The following is a 23,997-nucleotide window of genomic DNA, read 5'->3' as shown; positions in this document are numbered from 1 at the left end:
TCTATTTAACCCTGACTGCTAAAGTTCTGCTCAGACCTTATATAAACACATTTGTTCTTTTCTCACTTCTGTCCAATAAGTTCAATTTGCCATAAGTAAACTAAGTCACATTCTGGACACATCTCAGGATAATTACTGCCAACAGGATACATCTGAACACAATCTGGAGTGTCACAGCAAAGGGTCTGAACAGGACCGACTCTAGTAATTTGCTAAATTTGCTGCATTTTCACCTTGTCATGAGTTATTGAGTGAATACTAATGAGCAAAAAGAGCTTTTTCCATCAATTTAAACGCAAGTAAGTGTGCTACTACACTTAAAATGTCACTGTCGATACATCCAGAGATTGTAGCTCAAATTGCCTGTACACAGCCCATCTCTGCAAACAACTTTTTGAAAGCTTTCACTTAGTCCACCGTCCTTCGTTTAGATTTTGGGTCAAATGTTTTATTAGAACAAATTTTGCAAACAGCTTTTCAAGCTGAAACAACACGAGTACAAATAGTTTTTTTCATTCAAGTAACACAGGATAATATTAAACAAGGTGTTCCCATCAGTGATGTGTTAACCACTATACAGACTAATGCAGTTTAGTTATTTAAGTTGAATGAATGTGAAACATACACACACACACACAAACACAGACGCAAGTACAAAATGCATCAAACAATTGCATGCACAGGCACATAAGAAACAAAATAGATAAGGGAATCAAGTCACACAAAAGCTACACTAACAACATGCAACATACAGGGAGGAACCAAAAAAGTGGGGGGAACAAACAACAACAACAACAACAACAAAAAACAAAACAAAACAACAACCACATTTTGGAGATAGGACCAGTCAGAGTCTGCTCGCCGTTTAATCTCATCACTAAGCAGCTGAAGACAGCTCACCACCGATGTCAGCCATGATGTTGTGAATCCAAAGGTCTCTGTCCTCCAGGGTTGTGTCCACGAGGTAAACTGTTAACCTGCGCTCCCACAGCTCACCTTTGACCTCCGAAACGTCCTGCACACTCTCCACATGGGCTACCAGAGCTCGTTTCTCCACATGGTTTCTAAATAACATGCAGGCCTCCTCTGACCACTGGTGCTGTGTCACACCTGAAATACGAACAGTAATCAGGCTGATTATGTTGTGTTTACAGTGCACAGCTGAGCTGAGGCAGCAGAGGACAACCTGAGACTATAACAATACTTTGCTTTTAGTAAAACCTTTTTTTTGTAAATTAAATACACTAAGATGGACGTAAATGAAGTTAAAATTTAACCTCAACTTAAAGGTTTGGAAACTAATTCTAAAACATAAGCTAAAAGAGCAATTCATTACACTTTGGTACAAATAAAACTTTGTTTTAATGCATGTAAACTGGTGAAGCCACTGACGGAGAATAACTCGCCTGCCAGTTGAGCAGTGATCGCTTGGAACGGCAGCTGTCTGAACTCCTCTATCAGGGGCCTGATCAGAGAACTGCGGACCAGCTCGTGTTTGCCGTGGTCCAGCTCATAGACAGAAACCAAGCCGTTGGTCAGAATCCCCTTCACCTGGACACGGTGCCAACTAGATAGAGGCAATTAACCATCTGACATTAGTGACCTCATTTTTTATTGTGTTCAATTCCTAATTCCTAATCTAGTAATTTTAGCACACTAATCACGATTACGATAATTTACAACACATGTAGTGCTATTAACATGAATGCAGTAGTGTCACACGTTATTTTAGTTGCTGTTGAGAAATTTCTTTCCTGATATTTAAATTTGTATTGTGAAATGATGCAGATCTAAAGAGACTAATGTTTAAGGTACACATGTGGCTCAGCTATTATGTTTTTAATGTGTTAGTCTTGACCAGCACACTTGACTAACACAGTTGTGTTTTTTAACAACAATTCAAGTCTCGGGACATCGAGTGTGAAATCACCTACTTCTTGTCTATTTTGGCAGCGTAGACCTTTCCTTTCTGGATGTGTGTGGATGAGTTGGTCTTCAATATCTGGTTGTAATAGAGGATCATCTCCCCCATTAATACTACCAGATTATGCAGGTCCTGCCAAGGCTGCAGCACAAAGTAACCGGGGTGGCAGGCAACTGGTATAAACACATCCATATTCTGGCCAGGCTGAAAAAGAGCGGAGAATGAGCATATTCATTTCCCCTCACAAAGCCTTGTTTAATATTTTTTTCTATTTGGTTGAATGCATTCTTGTATGATCACAAGTGTGATGCAACAACTGTACCACTGCCTTTAACAGTGAATAACCAGTAACGTCACTGAATAATAAAATTGGTTTCTCTACTGTCATCACAGCAAACTGGATTTATATAAGATACTCTGATACACATTTCTTATGTTAGGTCTAAAAGTATTTAGACACTGGCAGAGTTTTTATGATTTTGCCTTTATACACCACCACGACTGACCTAAAAAAACAATCAAGATGTGATCAGAGTGTAGACTTCATTAGCTGTAGTAAAATACTAAGTAAACTCCTACACCATGTCACATCGACACACCTGAGGAAGCCCCACTGGAGGAGGCATAGGAAGTTGCACCATCTCAGTTTTAGTGGCTGTATGGTCCTCTGTTCCATCATGAGTCTGGCGTGAAGCCTTCACAGTGGGGTTTGGGACCGAACTACTCAAGTTCTCCACTAGAGCACTGAGGCCTAAATATTTTTTAAAAATATTAAAAACCAGGGACAAATACTGTCAGTTGGAACCAGAATTAATTTTTGTTAAAGTCGGGTCTTGACCAGTATTACCTGTATCCTCACTGTCGTTACTGCTGGTGATTGTGTTGCTCTGGGATGCGAGTTTGTTCCACAACTCGGAGTGGGCTAGTTGATAGTTGATGCTCTTGTCCAGCTTCTGACCATCAGCACCAATGAAGAGGTACATGTGGACCAGCAGTTTACCTTTCTGCTCATCTAACTTTATAATCTAAAATGAGGAAGGAAAATGACTAAAACAAACAAAACATAAAAAATACGACATGTTCAGCCTAATTTGGATCAACACTATGCTTACTAAACCATATACCATCAGTATGCTTGAAGTGGTCAAGCTGTTATAATCATGTTAGTTTCCTGATAAAGTATAAAGAATAAATATTATAAATACAGGACAAATTTAAGTGAGGGTTCAACTTTTTGTTAACTCTCATTACCTTCATATTACAGTCTTCAGATCCCAGAACAGCTTCCTTCACCCACTGAACAGCATCTGGGCTCCAATCCCCCTGGGGAATCAGGAGGTCAGCCAGACGGCATCTGATGGCCTAAGGAGAGTAAAACACTATTGTGCCCAACTTCCAAACCAGTCCAACAGTGAATTCACGCCAGTACAACGAGAGAAGTGAAGAAAGGATGAATGAGTGGTAGTGATAGATTTCTATGTTCGTACATTTACGTAATTTTTTTTCAACTTCAGAATAAAGTGTATAATTACTTTTCACTTTTAATCCTAACCACACTTTTAATTTAGTTATCACTCTTACTAGCAAAAGTCACTTAGTAGTCATTAGAGACTTATATTTTTTTAACTTTAATGCTAATTGTTAATTTAGCTCATCAATTATTTCTAATGGTAATTCTATGACTAATTGGATACTAGAATCAGACTGGATAAAATGTTATTAAACGCCAACTCTATTCACAAAAGCCTCTAAGACACTATTAAGAAATGAGATTAATGAAGCAGGATGCAGTGCAAAGAACCACTGTCCCTAACAGTAAAGCAAAGAGATTCCACAAATCTACTAAAGAGTAGAAAATGTTTTGATTGTGCACTTGAGAACATGCACACACCTAAAGAAATGTACTTTCACTACTATTCCCACAGACCTAAACAACTGACCTGTGGTGGGATGAAGGCAAAGTCTTTAAGGAGAGGAGGTGGAATCTCTCGGAGATCAGTGACCTCTACTGTTGCTGGGACACCGAAGTCAATAAAGAGGATCTCCATCACTCTGTTGCCGTACATGTTTGTGATCTGAAAACATGTGGAACATGAGCAAATGCCAATAAAATAAACTCAAGTTGTTTTAAAGAAAAACGTATTCATAACAGAATATCAAGGCAGAGAATCAAGGCTCATTGTTTATGTGTTCTTACCTCCACTCTGGACCACTTTCCTTTGTAGCGGGCCAGACAGAGTTTGCCACAAAAGGGCCTTGACACCAGGGACTCAGATGTCATCTATTAATAATTACAACAATTAAAGAACAAATGCTATAAAAAAAAAAAAAACTATGAACTGGACAGAAAGCTTAATAAACTAGGAACCATCCACAGCTGTCTGTGAGCACCAGACCAACATGGCTGACGGCAGAGTAGTAAAAGGGCATTCAATATTACAGCCACTGACAGACTGAGGAGAAGAATTAAAAAGCATTTGAGGCTTTGCATTGACTGAAACATGTTCAAAAGGATTTAAGAGATGTGTGAGAATAGTACAATGTGAGTTTAGTCTTACTCTAAATATTTAGAGAAAGTCATCCCTGCCTTTGTCATGTCACATCCACTGTAAAACCTTGTTTGCACAAAAACATGTAAATGCGAACAGGTCTGTTTTCATGAAGCATTTCCAACTACTGTTTTGACACACGTTGTATTAAGTGTGTGTTTTCATGACATCATGTGTATAACTTAAACACTTCAACAATACTGTTAAGTATGAGATCAAATTGAGGTATTTGTGCACTCTAATGTGTACCTGGGCAAGAAAGAAGGCCTCTGTTTTTTCCAGTAATTTGCTGAGTCTTGCTGTTCCTCTGCAGGGCAGCTGGCAGTAGAGGATACCATCTGCACACACATTTGTGACACACACGTTCTGATAGGTAACATTTACCTGTAGGCCACAGATAGAGTAAAGTTAGATTACACAATAGTTAATACCATCATTATGTGCCACTAAGGACTGAAAGGTTGCTGGTTTAATTCCATAAAGAGTTCTCACAAGCGTGATTGGCTACTGGTGGACAAATGGTAAACTGAAAATGGTACTTGAGCGCCACTGTATGGTAGTCATGAGAAAAATATGAGCAGCTACTCCTACTGGTATTTAATGGCATAAGCACTTTAAAAAGGCTCTTAGCAGAGGGCTCTCCTTGGGCTTCCTGCATCCCACAGTACATATGCTGTTGGGCTGTGGGATGGCTGCTCCACGATATGGATGTAACAATAACATAAATTTGTTAGTATGTACCAATAACACAACAAAAAAAAAAATGAAATGAATGTATTTCAATATGAACTATTATATTCTAACTATTATATTTAGCAACAACAGTGGGTAAAGCCTTGAAGTAACAAAAATTATATGAATGGTATTAAACAAACTATAGTGTGCCATCAAATAAAAAACAGGTATTTTATGATGACATAGCACTTTTACTGCAGTATCAGCTGACTGTAATACAAAAATAAATAATATATATAAAATAAATTAATTAATAAAAGTCAAAAACCAAGGGGAAGCTGGATATTGTGAAAATAAATCAGGTGGTATTTGGTATAGATTCTGTGCTTAAAGTATGAGTTCTTGTGACATCCCTGTTGGACACATTTCTCTTCTTGCAGACTTAAATTGTCTTCCTAGCTAGTAAATGCACTTTCATGACAAGGCTTTAAAAGTCTTATTAACACTATAATTGACATGGATATTTTGTCTAAGTTCTATTCTGACTTACAGTCAGAGGGTTGTTCATGGTCTTGTCCTGAAGAGCTTTGAGACAAGCAGAGTTGATGTTGATGTCATCTTCCTGTGATGTATCATACAGTACTGCTAAAGGAGTCTCATTCTGTTGACGTGGCTCTAATGTCTCCATCAGAAGAATCTTTCCAAGTGCCAACTGGTCCAGACAGGACATGACCAGGGGATGGGAGCTGAATGCCTCTAGACCTGATGGAGAAAGAGAAAGATGAGTTAGAAGAGTTGCAGGGCTATAAAGGACTGTTATGTTGCTGTATTTAGTTTAATGCACAGAGCTGAGCAGACATCCTTAGAATATGGTTAAGTTGAAGCAGTTTTGTAAAGAAGGATGGTCCAGAATCCCTCCTCAGTACTTTGTCACTGTGTGTCTAAACCATAGTGACTGTTCTATTCATGTGTTCTACACATGCAATTTAAGACCTCTTAAAATGAAAAAACGTTTTTATTGGCATTAATTTTCTCAAACATCAGCTTTAAAAAAAAAAAAAAAAAAAAAAAAAAATACTAGCGTCAATTCTTCATGTTTTATTTACCTGCAAGCCTAACGTTAGTAGCCTGGAAGGGGAGAGAGAGGAAGTCCTGGTGCAACTCTAGCAGATTAGTCCCATTTGTATCCACAGAGAAACCATAGTCCACATAGTATACCTGTCAGGCAGACAACATTTGCTCAACCATGCAGTTCCAGAAAGTCTGCCTCCAACAAAATGAGCTTCAGTGATTGACTGACAGTACTGTGCAAAAACTTTTTTTTAGCAATGTTGCCATGGCCATATTGATTTATTTCTCAGATTTAACAATAGAACAACTACAAAACACAATTTCTGTGTTTGTACTTGTTCTGTTGTTATAAGCCAATCATTTTGATATAAGCCATAGTTTCTTGTCTCATATCCTTCCACAAAAAACATTCTTAGCTTCTTACTATAGTAGGTTCAACTTGGCATCACACCTCCATATTCCTCATAGTAGGTCACAGCCCATAAAGATACCTTTATCTTGTTGGGAGCCGTCACTTCCGCAACCTGAGCTCTGGCCAGCTCTTCTCCATCCTCTCCTCTGACTGCTACCAGCTGGCCAACAGCAGGATTAGGCAGAGGATGGTGGGGGCTTTGGCTGTAGAAAAAGCGCATTTTGTCTTCCATGAGCTCTTGGGCATTTGAGTAGCTCTCACCAACATACCTGAAAAGAGAGACCAACTATGAACGGCAGGCTACTTACACAAAAGAACAAAACATTTATAGAAGACATTTTTATTTGTATACAAAGTGTCATACTAAGACTTAAAGTGTTGATACTTGGAGGAGCTCACTGGTTTAGTACATAATATAGAAATCACCCAAGTCAATATGATGAAGTAAATATTTCACAATGACAAACAATATTCCTTGACAACGTTAAGTGCACTTAAGTCTGCGCAGATATTGTGTGTCCTACCTTATAGTAACAGCATTGCTGCTTATGCCATCAGTAATCAGTACAGACGGGTACTGCTCTGAGGGGAAAACCAGAAAGGGAGGAACGACTGTACCAAGGATCTGAATGCCAGAGGGGAGGGTATGGCATCTGCACTGCTGGCTTTCTTTACTGTCTGTGGCTTCCAAGTCTGTTCTGCTGGCATTGTAAAGAATTGCCTGACCACCGGAAAGTATATGAGTCACAAACAAACTAATACAACAACAGGTAATATTCCACACTGTGCAACTCTGGTCTGCCATTTCATTCACTCACCTTCTTCTTATCATGTGGTATTGGGTACTCCACACTCCATATATCCAAATAAAGAGACACGTTTAGGAGAAGGTGTTCAGGGAATGGTGTCTTGTATGTGTCCATGTACAGTTTTGGCAAAGCATGGGCCCACAGACCTTGACTATACTTGGACAGGAGCTCTTTTAATCTGTGACGCACCTCAGCTGACACCACAACAGCAGATGATTTTGAGGAAGTGGCAGAATCAAAGGCAGGGGACAAAGTGACTGCAGCAGGACTATTTGCTGATGTAGGGCAATTCTGGATAAGCGCTAAGGACTGATTGTGGTGGTTGGGGTTGACGGTAGCTGTAGTCAAGTTATGATTACCTTTACATCCACCAATAGCATAAACTGCAGGACTGACACATGGGGGCAGTCGTGGAGCAAGTGCTGGGTTGTGGGCAGTCACTGATGACAACAGCTTACATGAGGAGGTTGCAACAGGTTGTTGAGGAAAAATGAAAGTAGGCTTAGCCAATGGGTTTTGGGGGGAAAATCTAGGTTTAGGTTTAGGTACAGGAGACTGTTCTGGTGTAGAGGGTGGGGATGAAATGGGTGTGGTAATAGTTGAATCAATGGGTGATGTTGGAGGGGACTTGTTGGTTCGAGTTCTGGGTACAACAGAGGGACTGGGAGGCAAAGGAGGGTAGATCAGACGGTCAACTCGGTTGGTGCTGGAAGGTTGCTCCACCTGCGAAGGCCAAATAGGTGAAAGGCAGAAGAAGACTGAAAGAGATGTTTTACCTCCCTCAATAATTGGAAAGGTTGTGTATAAAAAGAGAGAAACAACAAAGCTTGAAACTTTTAGTCGAGTTGATCCTATGATGCCAATAAAATGACAACTTCATGTTGTACTGCTGAAATAATGCTATTAAACACACTCACTACATAAATTTTCCAACTAAACGCTGTTCGTAAACCAATTTGTTATTGTCTTACATGTTCAAACAGGTGTGGAAGGATCTGCTTTGATAATACACCAACTGTAATTAGGGGTGTAAATAGAAGCCTATAAACATGTTGATGCCTGTTTTTACAAATAAAATGTATTGACTCACCATACAGATGTGTGTCCACTTTTCCAGATCTCCAAGCACCTGAGGGTGGAGCTTCTGACTGAACATTTCACTGTAGACCCCTGATAGTTTTGATATCCATAGCCCACTGCAGTACTTCTTCAGAAGCTCAGTTAGTCTTGTCTGTACCAGCTCCACGTCATACACACTAGACTGTATGGAGACACTTCATGACTGATCTGTTTAAATATTCTTACGTTTTTCTCCACCCCCCCATTTGCTGTATTTTTAAAAATCACAATCAATATGTAAGACATAAACAATATGCTATAGATGTCATAATGTCATAAACCAATACAGAAATCAGTACTAGTGCTGACACAGACATATTTTAATAGATTAAAATCGCCGAAAAGAAATTTGATCATAAGCTAATCTTTTATTGAATTCTCATGTGTTTTGTCCATCTGATTCTGATTGAGGTCTGCACAATGAATTAAACTCCATTTAAACGCTATTTAACTTTAGCAAAAGGCAGAGTATTATGTGTAACTGTACTTACTGGTTATAATGGTTATAATGATTAAGGAAATCATGTTCTGTAACATCACTAACTGGGACGACACAACACTAGAACTAATTTTCTGTTTGGTAAATAGAAAAATATTTGAAGCTTTTTCTATAGGTGAATTCAACAGAGCCCATGGCTTGTACCTCCTCAAAAGATTTTAAGGAACTATAAAAGGAATGCCTCTCTTTTCTATACACAAACAGAAACTATTTTTAAATAAAGACAAAATGCAATTGAGCATTCAAATGGTAGTTTTCTTTTTTCTGTACTTGCGATTGCTTGGGTCTGGAGGCTTGCTCAGGAGGCTTCACTGTTAGAAACAATGCACCAACGTAAGGAAATGTTAATAGACACTGACATCAATAATAGTCTGCTACAAATTGATTTAGCTGGCTGTTCTTCTAGATCTCACATTTGAAATGATTCTGTTTTTGTGAAATGCTTTCTGTAATCACCTCACTAGTATCTTTTTCATTGCCACATAAAGCCTATTTAACATTTGATACTGGATCTACTGTCACTGTGTGCAGTGTGACAATATTAACAGAATGAGTGGGTGAAACGTTTTAAGACATATTCTGAATATATACAATCATCTGACAATTTCACAAAAATAAAATCAGTTGTTGTAGAAATAATCTAATCACTGGTCCCTGGGTTTTATGTAGGGACACAAAATGCATTCATGTTGTGAAATGAATGACAAACCAAGAAGATTCCACATACCTTTAGTCTTCTGGAGGTTCACTGAGCTATTCCCTTTCCTGCTGGAGACAGTACAGCTTCTTAAATATGCTTTAAATACCAATGCAAATGTCCTATTGCAGTTTTAGAAACGAGAATAAGCTAGTAAAGGAGAATCCAGCAATAACTTTTATTATAGTACTGTTTATACAACCTGATATAATAATCTTATATCCAAAAATATCTTCCTATCTTTATTATATCCTAAGACTCAACTGTTCTGACAGTGGAGAGGGAGAGTGACACTACTATACCATTGCTAACACAGAGTAAAATTTTTCATTAAGTACTATTTCTATAAAAACATAATTATAGTCTGCAAGCTATAAGGGTTATCTTCAAGTGCATGTTCACCTGTGAGCTGCTGCACATTGTTTCACAGCAGTTTGGGTAGCTGGTTGTCTGTGTTCCACGGGTGTGATGGAGCTTAACTTTTGGTCGAACTGCCTGTTGTTTTGGCAGAGCACAAGAAAAAAACACTGGTTTATTAGTTCGGAATAAACTTAAGACAGAGCAAAAACAGAAGATTAAAATCCTGTAACTTTAGTGCAGGTGTTGTCTACCTGTAGTCTCCTGTGGCACTGAAGCCTCTGTAGCCACCATGAGACTGAGAACGGTTTGCTGACCAGTTCAAGGCACCACCAACTGAAGGTTGGCGGAGAGAGGATCTTGGTCTTACTAAAAGCATAGAAAGATGGATAAAGGTCAATTTAGAGAGAAGAGAAAATGAAGTGGGATACAGAGTAATGTTTGCTGAAGGATTCTGGATGTTTGTGCCTCCACAGACTAAACACCCCTACAGTATATTCTCTACATCGCTTCACTCATCATGTCTTTGGAAAGATACAAGCCGACTGAAGAGAGAAAGCAGCCTCTCCTACCATTCAGCATGTAGGGGTTGGACGGTTTGAACCTCATTTTGCAGTTGACGACTTGAGAGCGACCGGATTTCTTGGAGCTCTTCTGCTTGGCCACCAGCTCAGCAATGTGGGCCGTCTCTTCACACACGGCAGCAAAGCATTTCAACTATAGAGAAGATTTACTGTTACACATGTAGACACATGAACTGGTGTGTAAAACAGGAAGATTGCAAAGAAATTTGCAAACCATGTTCTTTTCCATTTTAGAGCTTCAGTATTAGCAGAGTCATGGAAATACATAAATCAATGTCACAATGGGAGTTTTGTAGACTTTGTAATCAAACTACTAGGCGAGACAACTGTTGACCACTACAAAACCTGCTCTTACTTCACCCATGCGGTTCTCCAACCGGACAACAGAAGGGATGCTCTGCAGGTAATCCTCCAGCTTTGAGAAACCTAGTCTCTTCAGCGGGATGCTCTCTCCGCACAGTGACCGGTACTCTGACTGCAGACTGCTAATGGACACACCAGTCTTGCTGGACTGGAGCACAGATCGCAGCATTTTCTTTATGGACTCGCTGTCTGACATCCTGGTAAATACAAGCTGAAACAGAGACAAAGAGAAAACGTCAGTAGCATTTAAGGCACAATGCAAACTGCAAGTGAAAAATATGTTTTCAAACCTAGTTATTGAAACGTGATCTATTTCAGGTTTTAGACAGTTTAACTAATATTAATGTTGGTGTATTAGGGGCATCACTTGTTTCTTCCTCTAGATAGAAAACTTGAATGGTTTAATTTAGTCCTAGACGGTGAGAGACATATAAATTAAATCTCACCGGGACAAAAACAAAGATGCAGTGGAGCCAGATCAAGACAGCTGTGTTGTCTTTTCAAACCAATGCAGTTTAGTTGGGTAAACTTTAACGTACATACGCTTCAGTGTTGTAGGGTTTTGCGGGTCTAGTTTAAATGTGACTTTAAACTGATGTTAGCTTTCTGTAAAACGTCAAATCTGTGTCCACAAAGTGACGATGAGGCCGCTAAACTGCTGACGAACAAGATGGCCGTCGGCTAACGGCTAACAGTTAGCTCACTGCTACTCGTTTCCAGCTAGCATACAAAAAGTTAGTTTTTTGGGCCCACAGTTCACATGTTAGCAGCGACGCCTGTTTGCAACGGAGTTACCTCAAGGTTAATGACACATGAATGTATTTCCATGTTTAGTTCCATTAGTTACCTGTGTTTGTAGTTAATGGTCGTGTCTCTTCGTTCCCCGCATTCACGATCATGAGCAGAATCACGCCCACAAGTTCAAGAGGTCACCGCCGGGTTCAGTCCGGTTGTTATGTTAAATTTATTTATCTTATATTTATCTTAAAAAAACTCCAGACGTTAAAAAAGATCCGCGTTTTCAGTCTTGTAAAAAACGGACGTTGATTAGCTGATATTTTAAATAAATACCGAAATCATGCTGCTTTTACTTGCTGTCGGAAATTTTTAATTTCAATCTAAAGAGCATCAAATCATAGAGACAGTTTATACTTATTTAAGTATTGTAGTTAGCTAATGTTTTTTCAAAAAAAATAAAATTCAAAATGAATAACACTCCCATGAACTCTCTTTAATTAAGTCACACCAATACAATGTCCACAATTTAGTTTTAATATCCATGTAGAAGTAAGTTGTGAAAGCAAAGTAGTGTAGCTCATATGTTTGTAATAAATGTACATTTTAATAATGAACATACATTTATATAGTAAAAATGACCAGCTGCGATGCACCCCCTCTGTTTCTACAATAGATGTATTAAAGGTTGTTGTGATTATTACACAACAACGTAGTTCACGTTTTACCATGATTCTGTTTATACCCAGTACAGTGGTTCAAATGAAACTGAAATTATGCCTTGGTTCTGACCGTTCAATGACAGGCAGGGCACAAGTGGTGTCTGATCTAAGGCAAGAGCGATTATAATCCTGTATATATGCAAACACCTGCTGTAGTGCTGCAAAACAATTCAGCCTAGTCCCATCAATCAACACATCCACAAGTGAAGTATGGTCGAGGGAGCATCATGACTTGGTGCTTCTCTGCTGCTGGACCTTGACCGCTTGTGTGTGGAGCGGAGAGGGAAAGTTCCAAGTTTATCAATGTATCCAATGGGATAATGTCACACACAGCAGACATACTGAAAACACCACAGCACCCCTTCTACAACATAGAGTCTCACAACCAAAGGGTACATAAACATTTTTGAATTCCAAACAATGTTTTTTTTTTTTTTTTAGAATAAGATCAGAATGCATTCAAATGCATGATTAACAGTCTTCTGCTTGTTTGACTATGATCTCTGGTGGTGACTGTGAAGCTCCTTGGCCTCTCTGTGCCTGAGAAGCCATGACCAAAGCCCACACAACTGTGTCTGTGTCTGGCTGGGGGGGAGAAGATGTCTGTAATGATGAAGATGAGTAGAGGTGGTGCTTTCTGAGAAGGATTAGATGAGGGTTTCGCAGTAATGTGTAAAACAATTTCCAACGCCTTTTGGCCCGGCTGTTGATACGGGACACTGGGGAAAAAAGATATTGCACAAAGGCAAAAAAAGTCAATTAAAAGAGTTCAGTTACAAGTCTTAAGCATCTAACACTGTTAGAATCAGTACAGTAGTTATTCAGTGGATGATTGTTCAGAGCTACAAACACGCACACACACACACACACACACACACACTACTGACCTGATGCATTGTTGAATGTTGAGTATGTGGATGCATTCTGTATCTCTAGTAAGTTGCGGACCAGCAGTTGGCAAAAAGACACCATGACTGGGTTATTATGATAGTGGTCAGCGAAGATCATTCCAATCCAAGTACTATATCCTGGAATAGGAGGATAAATATATACATATATATAGAAATTTCCCAGACAAAAATGTTGCTAAAACAATATTCTTTGACACATACGTTCCCAGGTATTTCTAATCTGGGTAATTTCCCCTTTTCTTTTTCCTTATAGACTACTCACTTATTTATTTAACATTTACGGATGTAAAAATATTCCAATTTATCTCCAGACTACAGCACCCCTGATCATCTGATAGCTGCTGTCATCTGCTGGCAGATGTAGATGCATGCAGGTAACACCTTCTAAATATGAGCAAAGCAAACCCCACAAGCATAACAATAAAAATGAAATACCAATTTCTGTCTATTTTCTAAAAGGGAAGTGTTTTACCAAATGATCAAGGGCTGTGATATTCTGATACAAGTCCTTCTGATTACCTTAAAAATGATGTAACTTTGTTTAGCACATTGAACTGAGTTTACCGGCATCCATGTTTTCATATCCTCTCTGCATGATGGTTCGGTCAATGCGTGACACCAGCCATGTTCCCATCACAATGCTGCTGATCAACCTCAGGATGCAGTTGCTTACCCCCATCACCACGTTATAGAAAAAGAAGAAGTAGTTGAAGCAGTGGAATGCCTTCCTGAAGAGGACGAGGAGAAAAAAAACAATGATGTTATATTAGTAACATGCAGACATCCTTGAAACATATTCACTGGTTCTAATGACAACTGACAAATTGTATGAAGGAGTTTTTCCGCACTGTATAAATACCATCACACCAACTGCTTGTTCCATCAAGTCACTGAAGTTACTTTACTTTGTTGAAGTGAGGATGTTGTATGACTTTATTTCATGTCCTCAACCAGTCTGATAACTAAAAATACAGTTCACAGCCACTTCCCATTTCATAGGTTAATGTTTGTTGGAACAGGGGAAATAGATTTTTGGCCCACATTTTCTACCTGTACTGACATATGCCTACCTGTTATTGAGAGCCAGAGGTTTCTGTTTATCAGTTGGAGACAATTTGTCCTGAAGGAAGAAGATCTGGACCAGAACCACCTGGAAAATCACCAGACCGATCACCAGACCGATGGTCAGACTGAGAGACACAAGAGAAAAATAGATCTCATTCGATTCTTAACCCTCTTATTTATGTGCCATCTCACAGCAGCCATGACAAAAAAATCTGGCTTACACAATAATTCCCAGGTTGGCGAGCATGCTCAGAGTTTTCCCATGCAGCACAGGAAGAACCAGCACATAGGCCATCATCAGGGCAAACAGAAAATGGACACAATGGACAGTTATGTAGCCTAAAAACAGTATAAGAGACACTTTTAGACACTGTATTTCCCATCTCTCGCATTGGGTTGAACCACTTTTTCCATCCTAAAACCGATATATGTAGTTTTTGTGACATTTTAACACATTTCAGAGTAAAATATCAGAGAAATTACATTCAATAAAGTAATTTGTATTTATTTTATAATGAATTTCTGGTTAAAAGCTCATAGAGAAAACAATAATTACAACTGTCTCTCAAGAGTTAATGTGTCCTTAGAGGGACCATGAAAGAAACTATATTTTTGGGTACATGTAAGATATAAGATGTTTATTCTTTTTTGAAAGCACACAGCCATTCCCTTCTGTCTTTCACAAAATGAAAAGCTTACCCCAGAGTGTAAACGCGATTTGCCATCCAGAGTATCTTGCAATGGAAGCCTGTGAAAATGTAATGAAAGCCTGTTTGTACATTTACTGTGTGCAGGAAACATGTGCAATAAAGTAAGACGCCGAATAGAAAATGGTGCAACACGCACACACACACACACACACACACACACACACACACACACACACACACACACCTCATGCTTCCAGATGCGTGTGTTTGACAGAGCTTCATTGTGCTTTGTGTTGTGCAGTCTGTTCTTCACACTGGGATAAGTGTGGGCTAAGACTAGAACAACTGTGATAATAAAGTAGTGTTTTTGCAGAGATGGTGGAGTTCAGTGGCCACAGAGGTTTCAATATGTGGCCCAAAGGTTTTTATTATGTGTTAAACTGAAAGTAATGAACAGTTAAACTGAAACTAATGCCAGATGTGAATGCTGATTTAGTGTCGTCCCCATTGACAAGCTGCAGTCTTGGATTTATCCTGGAATCATTTGCCATCTGTTATGTGTCTGTGTGTTACTTACAACGCTGACAGCAGGGCTGGGCTTGTGAAACCTCTCAGGAAGAAAACCCTTATCTCCTTTCCACAGCCTCTTCAAGTGTTTCCTGTCACATCAACACACCTTGTGATGGCTGTTAGAGTCATTTTCTTAAATTTTTCCCTTTCCTTCATTTTTCTAAAACTAAATCAAACTTTTTTCCAAACAATTTGTTTTGAAAATAAGTTAAATTATATTTTCTCTATTCCAGATATTTTTATTTTAGTTGTCTTACCTATAACATGCCAAGACATGTAAGGTGTACGCAACAGAGTTGAGACTGGCAAAGATGGTGGTGGCCAGCCAGCACGCTGAAAATATAAAATACAAATAAAAATAAAATTAAGGCACAATCTAACTATCTACTTAAAGCAAGATAGATTTGGTGCAAGAAATATCCTGCCTGATACTGTATCTACCATCCACATGAAACTAACGCGGCTCTAGACCAACTCACTCCTTGCCACGTGAATGAATTCCTCCAGCTGTGGTATCATGGCTGCCAGAGCTTCAGTTTGGTTGCTAGAGATGATCAGCTGGTTCAGGGTATCCTTCCATTTCTCTACTCCCTGAAAAGTCACATCACTGAGACTGTAGTCCGCCAAAGTCATCTAGGCAAGTTACAAAGATAAATTAACACACGCTAACCTACAGCAGGTGAACATATAGAGTGTTTGGAATAATGTCGCAGAATTAAAAGAGATGATGGTGTTTTTACTATATAGAGGCCTATAAGAGATATAATGGCAGTGCCGATGATCCTGTTTGGGAACTTGAAGTAGGGATCCCACTCATACACTCTTCTCTGGAACCAGCTCAGCGGCTGACTGCAACACAGAAAGGCAGGTCAATACCACAGCACACTGTACAGTACATACAAATGTGTGTGTGTGCGTTCTTGTGTATTGCTGCTTTCATGTGCAAAGTTTTAATAATGCATCTGGGTTTTGTGGCAGCTAAACTCTGTTATGTGCAGCATATTTACACTAAGGTGCAGTAAATTACAAATGTGGTGTTTATCATACCTGTGTGCAGGAGTCTTCCTCAGCAGCCTCTTAATGTGCTGCGCCTGGTGGTGCCCAATCAGCTCCTCAGGGTCCTGGCACCAGATTCAGAATATTCATTCATATGCTCATGAGTTTAATACAAAGAATGTTCAGGAAATCATTATATAACCATTGCAGAACAGAAGTAGACAATAAGTCCATCTAATAAATGCAACAAGAGTAAAATTAGAGAATAAAAATAAAACAATATGTGTCACTTAAATTTAATGTATTCCATAATGAGAGCATCCAGAACAACATGAAACATACAACAAAATCTGAATTGTAATGTATTGTTCGTATCCTGACCTCCTGTTCCAGTTGCATTTGTATTCGAACAGCTTTAACCAGAATGTAGAGAAATCGACCCAAGAGGAAGATAAGGGAGAGGATGCTGGGCCACTGGGCAATAATCTTCTGGTATTTACCTAATATCTTAAAAGTCATACACACAAAGTCGTCCAATCATCAATTTATTGTGAATACACTTCCTACAGGCACATTCATTTCCCAGTGTTTAGTACTCACCTACCTTGCCATCAGGACAGGTGAATGTATCCCACACTGTAACAGTGATCCTGCAAACGTCATGTAACACAAGACCATTAAAATGGGATCTTTCACATACTTGCATTTATGTGTCAGTCTGTCTGTGCTCTGTTGTGTTTGTTTGTTACGGTTGCACTTTGTTTGACCTGACAAACAAGCTCTTCTCTACTATCAAGTCTCTCCTCTACCCCCTGTACCTCTACTGATCTGGGACAGCTCTGGCCTGGCTTAAATTCCACTTGTCTGGATGTACCTATCTTGGCAGGGGCAGGTTTCTAACTATTACTGCCTCTTTACTGGTGTGCTGCAGGGCTCAGTGCTTGGTTTCTACTCTTTTCCATCTATACTACATCCCTAGGTTCCATCTTCCAGTCGCTTGGCAGATTTGCCCTTTTTAACATCAGAAAGATCAGACCCTACCTTTCGGATTATCGTAATGTAATTTCGACAACTCATTGTCTAGACTCTGGTCATATCTGACAGGGTTACCACCGTGCACCATCAAACCCCTCCAGATGATCCAAAATGTAGCAGTACATCTCATTTTTAATCAGACAAGAAGGACACACGTTAGACCATTTTCAGATCTCTGCACTGGCTTCTTGTAGCTGCCTGCATCAGTGTCAAAACCCTGACCCTTGCCTACTAAGTGGTCAACATCACCGGCTATCCTCATCGTGGTCTACAATCCCTCTCGCTCATTGTGCTCTGCACTACATCTTGTGGTCCCCTCACCTCAGCTCACCTCAAAAGATCCCAGGCAAAACCTTTCAGCTCAGTGGTTCCACGATGATGGAACGACCTACCCACCTCTGCACGCTCAGCTACCTCACTCTCAACTTTCAAAACTTGCTCAGACTTGGTTTAGATATTTGTTTGCTTTGTATCTCACTTGTAAGTTGCTTTGGATAAAAATCTGCTAAATAGCTAAATGTGAATGTACGGTTCCAAAAAAATACTACAACTACAAGTAGCAATTATGTACTGTAGGAAAACTCCTGCTGTATGAATTCACATTTTGTTACATGTACTGTGTGTCTAATCATATAATGTAAATTAATATTTACCATGCCAGTGAGTAGAGTATACCCAGCACAGCCCCAGCTTTTCTGAAAGGTGTGGACAGACAGGCAAAGAACGGGAAATACACCAGGCCCACTTCTAGCGCTCCTACTAGGTACACTATAGCTGAGGAGAATAGTCAGCAAACACCACATCAACATGTCCTTTCACACTGTAACTGTATAGTGAAAATATGTAAACGTAGAGTCTGGATATCATTGTAAACAGAGAGTGTACCTCTGGCCCAGGGTGGGACAGTGAAAGGGATGTAACGTTCAGAGAAGAGCAGCAGGACACTGCTGGACACGGCACCAAATGCAAACCCATAGGACCAGCGATTACTGAGGCTCCCTATAGTGTCCAGGGGCCTGGTGCACAAATAAAGCCATGTTACACACATGATTCCTCAAGTAGCCTGATATACTTTACAAACACTTACAGACATGAGCAAACTTAAACTTGTCATAGTGACTTAAGGAGGGTTTAGTTATTACAATAAGGTTTTTATTCTCGACGTTACTTCTGCTGCTATTTGCTGGTACTCACACCACAATGGCAAAACGTCCCTCCAGGAAGGGGAGCCTCTGGTCGATGGCCACTCTTTTGGCTCTTTTCTGGAGAAATGAGAGCACGCCTACAATCAACACCTGGAAGACAAACACATCAGTACATTCAACACAGCTGTATATATTAGACATCACTGCTGAAATAGGTCTCATACCCTGCAAAACATATTTCTTGTGGCATTTTTACTTTTCCAAACGCATGTCAAAGCTTTCACATTCACTTCGTTGCAGGATAAACATATAACTGGTGACAACTAAAAATCACCAGTTCTCACAGCACAAGAAAGAAACATGAAAGAAGTCTGGTTGTATCTGTGGTAAATGTGGCTTTTCGCTTCTTTTTTGCTGTAAACATCGCAGGTTGAATGGATGAAGAACTTACAGCTGGTATCAGCGAGAGGTGCAGGAACAGATCAATAGAGATTCCATTCTCACAGTCTTTAACAATGGAGAGCCTGAAGATACAGAGACAGTTGACATACAGTTGACCTCAACTAAACTACACTGAAGTAAAAACTGAGCAGACATCAGAAAATCTAAATCTTTAACATTTAATAACACGATTTCATATCGTATCAACAAATAGACTTTGTCTTGACTCAGGTTGTGGTTAACAGCCTGCTTTATGCTGGACTTCTCAATTATTATTATATTCTTATATCCGAAATCGAATGTGACATAACACAAACGACTGACAGGTAGTATCATAACTGTAGTGACAGGAAGATGAGTGTTTATAATCTCTACTTACACGTTATCCACTCGGTTTCTCATCATGTTTAATGAGTCCATTCACAGAAGTCTTGCCTTTGCTGTACAGCAAAGATAAAGGAAGCGACTGGGAGTTGATACCACTTCCCTGTTTCCTGGTTTCAACCATGTGACTCATATATTTGACCTTTGATCTCTGGACCCACATCTCCACACGCATCGCAGTGTGCTCCCTTTTTACTTTTCCCCAATGTTTGCTGCTCACACTCTCTGTTTGTCTATACAACACACACACACACACACACACACATACACACACACACACACACACACACACACACACACACACACACACACACACACACACACACACAGGTACTGTGTATAAGGAGTGTAAACAAAGCTAATTCCCTGAGATAACCTACCGATCATTCACCTTCTGCCTCCACTTTACAAAGGAATGTTTCTCAGATATCACAAAATCTCATTTTCTTTCTTCTCTTAGAGGTTTAATTTTTTATTCAAGCATGTGATTTAGTTTCAAATTGTATTCGTATTAAAAAAAATATCACAGGGATGCTGAATGATCTTTATTCACAGCAACTGGACAAAGGTTTAGGACAGATGATAAGCCGTTGGATTCTTTATCAGATTCTTGTCGGTGGTGTGTCAACCTGAGCAGTTCAGCAGATCTCCTCCTTGACAATCAAAATGTCCGTCTTGGTCGTTCTGCAGAGACAGTACGACAGGACACAACATGACTGACTGATTCTGTTGTGCACAGCTCAGGGTTAGGAAATGCAGGACTAACGTGTGAATGTGGGAGAGTGGAGCAGCTGTATGTACTCACTTTGTCTCTGCGCACAGGGTGCACTCGTTTGCATACGTGTTTCCATCGCTGCCACAAACAGGAGCAAAGTTCAGAGGGCATGCCACAATCTCCTCCATGTTTGGACAGGAAGGCTGTCAGAAAATAAAATATTATAATAACAACATACTATAACTTTTTCTATTTTCCAGTTCACACACACAGAATGTATGTATGTATATCACCTTCCTCATCATTCCAGACTTCTGGTTTGCATCTGTGGAACAAGCACATACAGTCTCTCCATTAGGTTCAGCTAACATGAATATACAAGCAGCCTACCTGACATAACAACTGGTCACACCCTCAGAGCACTGACATGCTTATTATATTGGACATAAGAAGTCATTCAAATATTCTGCTTACTTTTACATGTTTAGAATGTGTCAAAGGTTTAAACTACTACAATATTTTATGTGTAGGTAATAGTGTTATTTAATACTGACATACATATTGACTTTATAAGGATCTTTTGTTACTTTCAAGTAAAAAAAAAAACAAAAACACGTTGAGCTTAATTCTATTTCTTCCGTTCTCTGCAATTACATGTTATTTTCATTTCATTTTACGCTTTCGTCTCTGGAAAAACATAAATCCCTGAAGATTGCTCTACAGACATAAATGTTCATAACATACGGCAAAAAATAAATAAATAAATAAACATTAAGTCCTGTTACGTTGTTACCTGCAGCCACACAGATGAGCAGGAGTCCCAGCAAAACAACTCTCCCAGTCATGATGTATGGGAATGAAAAACTCAGTGGCAGAAACGTCTCGGTGTGCCTCTGTTTTACCAGCAATAAAACTACACATGGGTTTGTGTTCGTGGGAACACAGCAGGTGACAACACACACACACACACACACACACCCACACACACACAGTCACATGCAGTGAGTCTAGAAACTCATTGGTATCAGCACAAATTAACACTCACACTTCTGAGTAGTTACAAACGCCACATTTCACAAGTCTACATTCTCTATTACACAAATAAACACAAATAAACACAAATAAACACAAATAAACACAAATAAACACAAATAAACACAACCACACAACGTTTTTCATCTAATCCTGGATATGTTTTTTAAATTATTATTTTATAAAGCATTAGAAGCACAACTCTACTCAACGTGGTCCCTGCTTTACTGACCAGCTCTGGAAATCTATATCTCAACAACTTCACGTCTAACGTTTGAGTTACTGACAGTACAGTTCACCTCATAGTGGCAGCTTATTAATGTGAACAGACGTTAAGATTCTAATTTAGCAACATAAATAAAACACTAATCTAATTAAAACTCAGTAAAAGAGGATTCTGCGAGTGAGCAGATGTCATAAAATCTAATGCAAATCTCTAACATTTAATAACTCAATTTCATATCGTATTAACAAATAGACTTTGTCTCGACTCAGGTGGTGTTTAACAGCCTCCTTTATGCTGGACTTCTCAATTATTATTATTTTCTTACATCCAAAATTGTATATGACATAACACATAACTGTCAGCTGAACAGAGTAAAGAGCAGTATCATAACTGTAGCGACAGGAAAATGATTTATAATCTCTACTTAGATATTATCCACTCGGTTTCTCATCATGCTTGATGAGTCCATTCACGAAAGCCTTGTTTTTGTAAAGATAAAGGAAGCGACTGGGAGTTGATACCACTTCCCTGTTTCCTGGTTTCAACCATGTGACTTATGTATTTGACCTTTGATCTCTGGACCCACATCTCCCCACGCATCGCAGTGTGCTCCCTTTTTACTTTTCCCCAATGTTTGCTGCTCACACTCTCTGTTTGTCTATACAACACACACACACACACACACACACACACACACACACACACACACACACACACACACACAGGTACTGTGTATAAGGAGTGTAAACAAAGCTAATTCCCTGAGATAACCTACATATCATTCACCTTCTGCACTTGGTGGTTTCCTGTTTTTTTGCATGTGCTTTGGGTTCAAATTTTATTCATATTGACAAAAAAAAAAAATATATATATATATATATATATATCACAGGGATGCTGAATGATCTTTATTCACAGCAACTGGACAAAGGTTTAGGACAGATGATAAGTCGTTGGATTCTTTATCAGATTCTTGTCGGTGGTGTGTCAACCTGAGCAGTTCAGCAGATCTCCTCCTTGACAATCAAAATGTCCGTCTTGGTCATTCTGCAGAGACAGTACGACAGGACACAACATGACTGACTGATTCTGCTGTGCACAGCTCAGGGTTAGGAAATGCAGGACTAACGTGTGAATGTGGGAGAGTGGAGCAGCTGTATGTACTCACTTTCTCTCTGCGCACAGGAGGCACTCATTAGCATACGTGTTTCCATTGCTGCCACAAACAGGATCAAACTTCAGAGGGCATACCAAAATCTTCTTCACGTCGGGACAGGAAGGCTGTCAGAAAATAGCAATAACAGCATACTAAAACTTTTTCCATCTCTTTTTATCTTTGACACACATTTGTGCAGCTATCTTTATGAGGGGTAAATGTTCACACACACACACACACACACACACACACAGAATGTATGTATGTATATCACCTCCCGCATCATTCCAGACTTCTGGTTGGCATCTGTGGAACAAGCACATACAGTCTCTCCATTAGGTTCAGCTAACATGAATATACAAGCAGCCTACCTGACATAACAACTGGCCACACCCTCAGAGCAGTGACATGCTCATTATATTGGACATAAGAAGTCATTTTAATATTCTGCTTACTCAAAGGTTTAAACTACTACAATATTTTATATCTAGGTAATAGTGTTATTTAATACTAACATACATATTGACTTTATAAGGATTTTTTGTTACTTTCAAGTAAAAAAAAACACGTTGAGCTTAATTCCATCTCCTTCCGGTTTCTGGAATTACATGTTGTTTTCATTTCATTTTACGCTTTTGTCTCTGGCAAACATAAATCCCTGAAGATTGCTCTACAGGCATAAATGTTAGCTCATAACATTGGTCAAAAAAACAAAAATAAATAAATAAACAAGTCCTGTTACGTTGTTACCTGCAGCCACACAGATGAGCAGGAGTCCCAGCAAAACAACTCTCCCAGTCATGATGTATGGGAATGAAAAACTCAGTGGCAGAAACGTCTCGGTGTGCCTCTGTTTTACCAGCAATAAAACTACGCATGAGTTTGTGTTCGTGGGAACACAGCAGGTGACAACACACACACACACACACACCCATAGTCACATGCAGTGAGTCTAGAAACTCATTAGTATCAGCACAAATTAACACTCACACTTCTGAGTAGTTACAAATGCCACACACACACACACACACACACACACATGCACACAGGTATTGTGTATAAGGAGTGTAAACAAAGCTAATTCCCAGAAATAACATAATTCACCTTCCACACTTAGTGGTTTCCTGTTTTTTTGCATGTGCTTTGGGTTCAAAT

The 23,997-nt window shown here is 39.3% G+C and overlaps 3 protein-coding genes across 8 annotated transcripts; all 3 read right to left on the bottom strand.

The window, feature by feature from the left end:
* Positions 1–441: 441 nt before the first annotated feature.
* On the bottom strand, positions 442–12,104 carry tdrd7a (tudor domain containing 7 a). Of its 3 annotated transcripts, none has more exons than XM_026358906.1 (22): positions 11,907–12,104; positions 11,052–11,270; positions 10,685–10,829; positions 10,367–10,481; positions 10,158–10,250; positions 9,786–9,826; positions 9,329–9,369; positions 8,531–8,701; positions 7,450–8,220; positions 7,156–7,352; positions 6,711–6,900; positions 6,255–6,366; positions 5,699–5,910; positions 4,723–4,857; positions 4,122–4,205; positions 3,865–3,999; positions 3,176–3,286; positions 2,772–2,949; positions 2,524–2,675; positions 1,935–2,128; positions 1,407–1,567; positions 442–1,110 (listed from the first exon to the last, which is right to left on the bottom strand). In XM_026358906.1, exons 2-22 carry the CDS (start codon positions 11,253–11,255, stop codon positions 878–880), a joined length of 3,675 nt encoding a protein of 1,224 aa, XP_026214691.1. In that variant the 5' UTR covers positions 11,256–11,270; positions 11,907–12,104; the 3' UTR covers positions 442–877. The 3 variants fall into 3 exon arrangements, with proteins under 3 accessions (XP_026214691.1, XP_026214693.1, XP_026214692.1); XM_026358908.1 differs by having other exon boundaries at positions 7,450–8,163; XM_026358907.1 differs by having other exon boundaries at positions 9,786–9,823.
* A 172-nt stretch (positions 12,105–12,276) lies between these two features.
* stra6l (STRA6-like) lies at positions 12,277–19,895 on the bottom strand. 2 transcript variants are annotated; one of them, XM_026360008.1, is made up of 18 exons: positions 19,709–19,895; positions 19,340–19,412; positions 18,938–19,038; positions 18,629–18,759; positions 18,397–18,517; positions 17,313–17,358; positions 17,090–17,215; positions 16,760–16,833; positions 16,453–16,561; positions 16,192–16,345; positions 15,970–16,045; positions 15,720–15,801; positions 15,192–15,240; positions 14,714–14,831; positions 14,498–14,617; positions 13,992–14,155; positions 13,404–13,544; positions 12,277–13,235 (listed from the first exon to the last, which is right to left on the bottom strand). In XM_026360008.1, the coding sequence occupies exons 1-18, from the start codon at positions 19,747–19,749 to the stop codon at positions 12,988–12,990; spliced, it is 1,974 nt and encodes a 657-aa protein (XP_026215793.1). In that variant the 5' UTR covers positions 19,750–19,895; the 3' UTR covers positions 12,277–12,987. The 2 variants fall into 2 exon arrangements, with proteins under 2 accessions (XP_026215793.1, XP_026215794.1); XM_026360009.1 differs by having other exon boundaries at positions 16,192–16,303.
* A 252-nt stretch (positions 19,896–20,147) lies between these two features.
* Positions 20,148–23,734, bottom strand: LOC113162048 (probable pancreatic secretory proteinase inhibitor). 3 transcript variants are annotated; one of them, XM_026360011.1, is made up of 4 exons: positions 23,593–23,734; positions 23,117–23,148; positions 22,855–22,967; positions 20,148–20,397 (listed from the first exon to the last, which is right to left on the bottom strand). In XM_026360011.1, the coding sequence occupies exons 1-4, from the start codon at positions 23,642–23,644 to the stop codon at positions 20,352–20,354; spliced, it is 243 nt and encodes an 80-aa protein (XP_026215796.1). In that variant the 5' UTR covers positions 23,645–23,734; the 3' UTR covers positions 20,148–20,351. The 3 variants fall into 3 exon arrangements, with proteins under 3 accessions (XP_026215796.1, XP_026215795.1, XP_026215797.1); XM_026360010.1 differs by lacking the exons at positions 22,855–22,967; positions 23,117–23,148; positions 23,593–23,734 and adding exons at positions 20,519–20,631; positions 20,722–20,753; positions 21,222–21,363 and having other exon boundaries at positions 20,150–20,397; XM_026360012.1 differs by lacking the exon at positions 20,148–20,397 and adding an exon at positions 22,582–22,733.
* Positions 23,735–23,997: the final 263 nt, after the last annotated feature.

Source organism: Anabas testudineus, chromosome 1, assembly GCF_900324465.2.
Source record: "Anabas testudineus chromosome 1, fAnaTes1.2, whole genome shotgun sequence".
Taxonomy (NCBI): Eukaryota; Metazoa; Chordata; class Actinopteri; order Anabantiformes; family Anabantidae; genus Anabas; species Anabas testudineus.
The sequence above is the reverse complement of the archived record's forward strand: the minus strand, read 5'-3'. Positions and strand labels throughout refer to the sequence as shown.

Coding starts and splice junctions, on each gene's coding strand:
- tdrd7a (XM_026358906.1), bottom strand. CDS start 11,255: ATGTCAGACAGCGAGTCCATAAAGAAAATGCTGCGATCTGTGCTCCAG. Junction 10,251..10,366: donor AGTGCCACAGGAGACTACAG/GTAGACAACACC, acceptor CCAAAACAACAG/GCAGTTCGACCAAAAGTTAA. Junction 8,221..8,530: donor AGTGGACACACATCTGTATG/GTGAGTCAATAC, acceptor CCAATTATTGAG/GGAGGTAAAACATCTCTTTC.
- LOC113162048 (XM_026360011.1), bottom strand. CDS start 23,644: ATGACTGGGAGAGTTGTTTTGCTGGGACTCCTGCTCATCTGTGTGGCT. Junction 23,149..23,592: donor GCTCATCTGTGTGGCTGCAG/GTAACAACGTAA, acceptor CTTGTTCCACAG/ATGCCAACCAGAAGTCTGGA. Junction 20,398..22,854: donor CTCCTGTGCGCAGAGAGAAA/GTGAGTACATAC, acceptor CTGTCTCTGCAG/AACGACCAAGACGGACATTT.
- stra6l (XM_026360008.1), bottom strand. CDS start 19,749: ATGGACTCATTAAACATGATGAGAAACCGAGTGGATAACGT. Junction 18,518..18,628: donor TGTCCCACCCTGGGCCAGAG/GTACACTCTCTG, acceptor TATTCTCCTCAG/CTATAGTGTACCTAGTAGGA. Junction 14,156..14,497: donor CCTCTGGCTCTCAATAACAG/GTAGGCATATGT, acceptor CGTCCTCTTCAG/GAAGGCATTCCACTGCTTCA.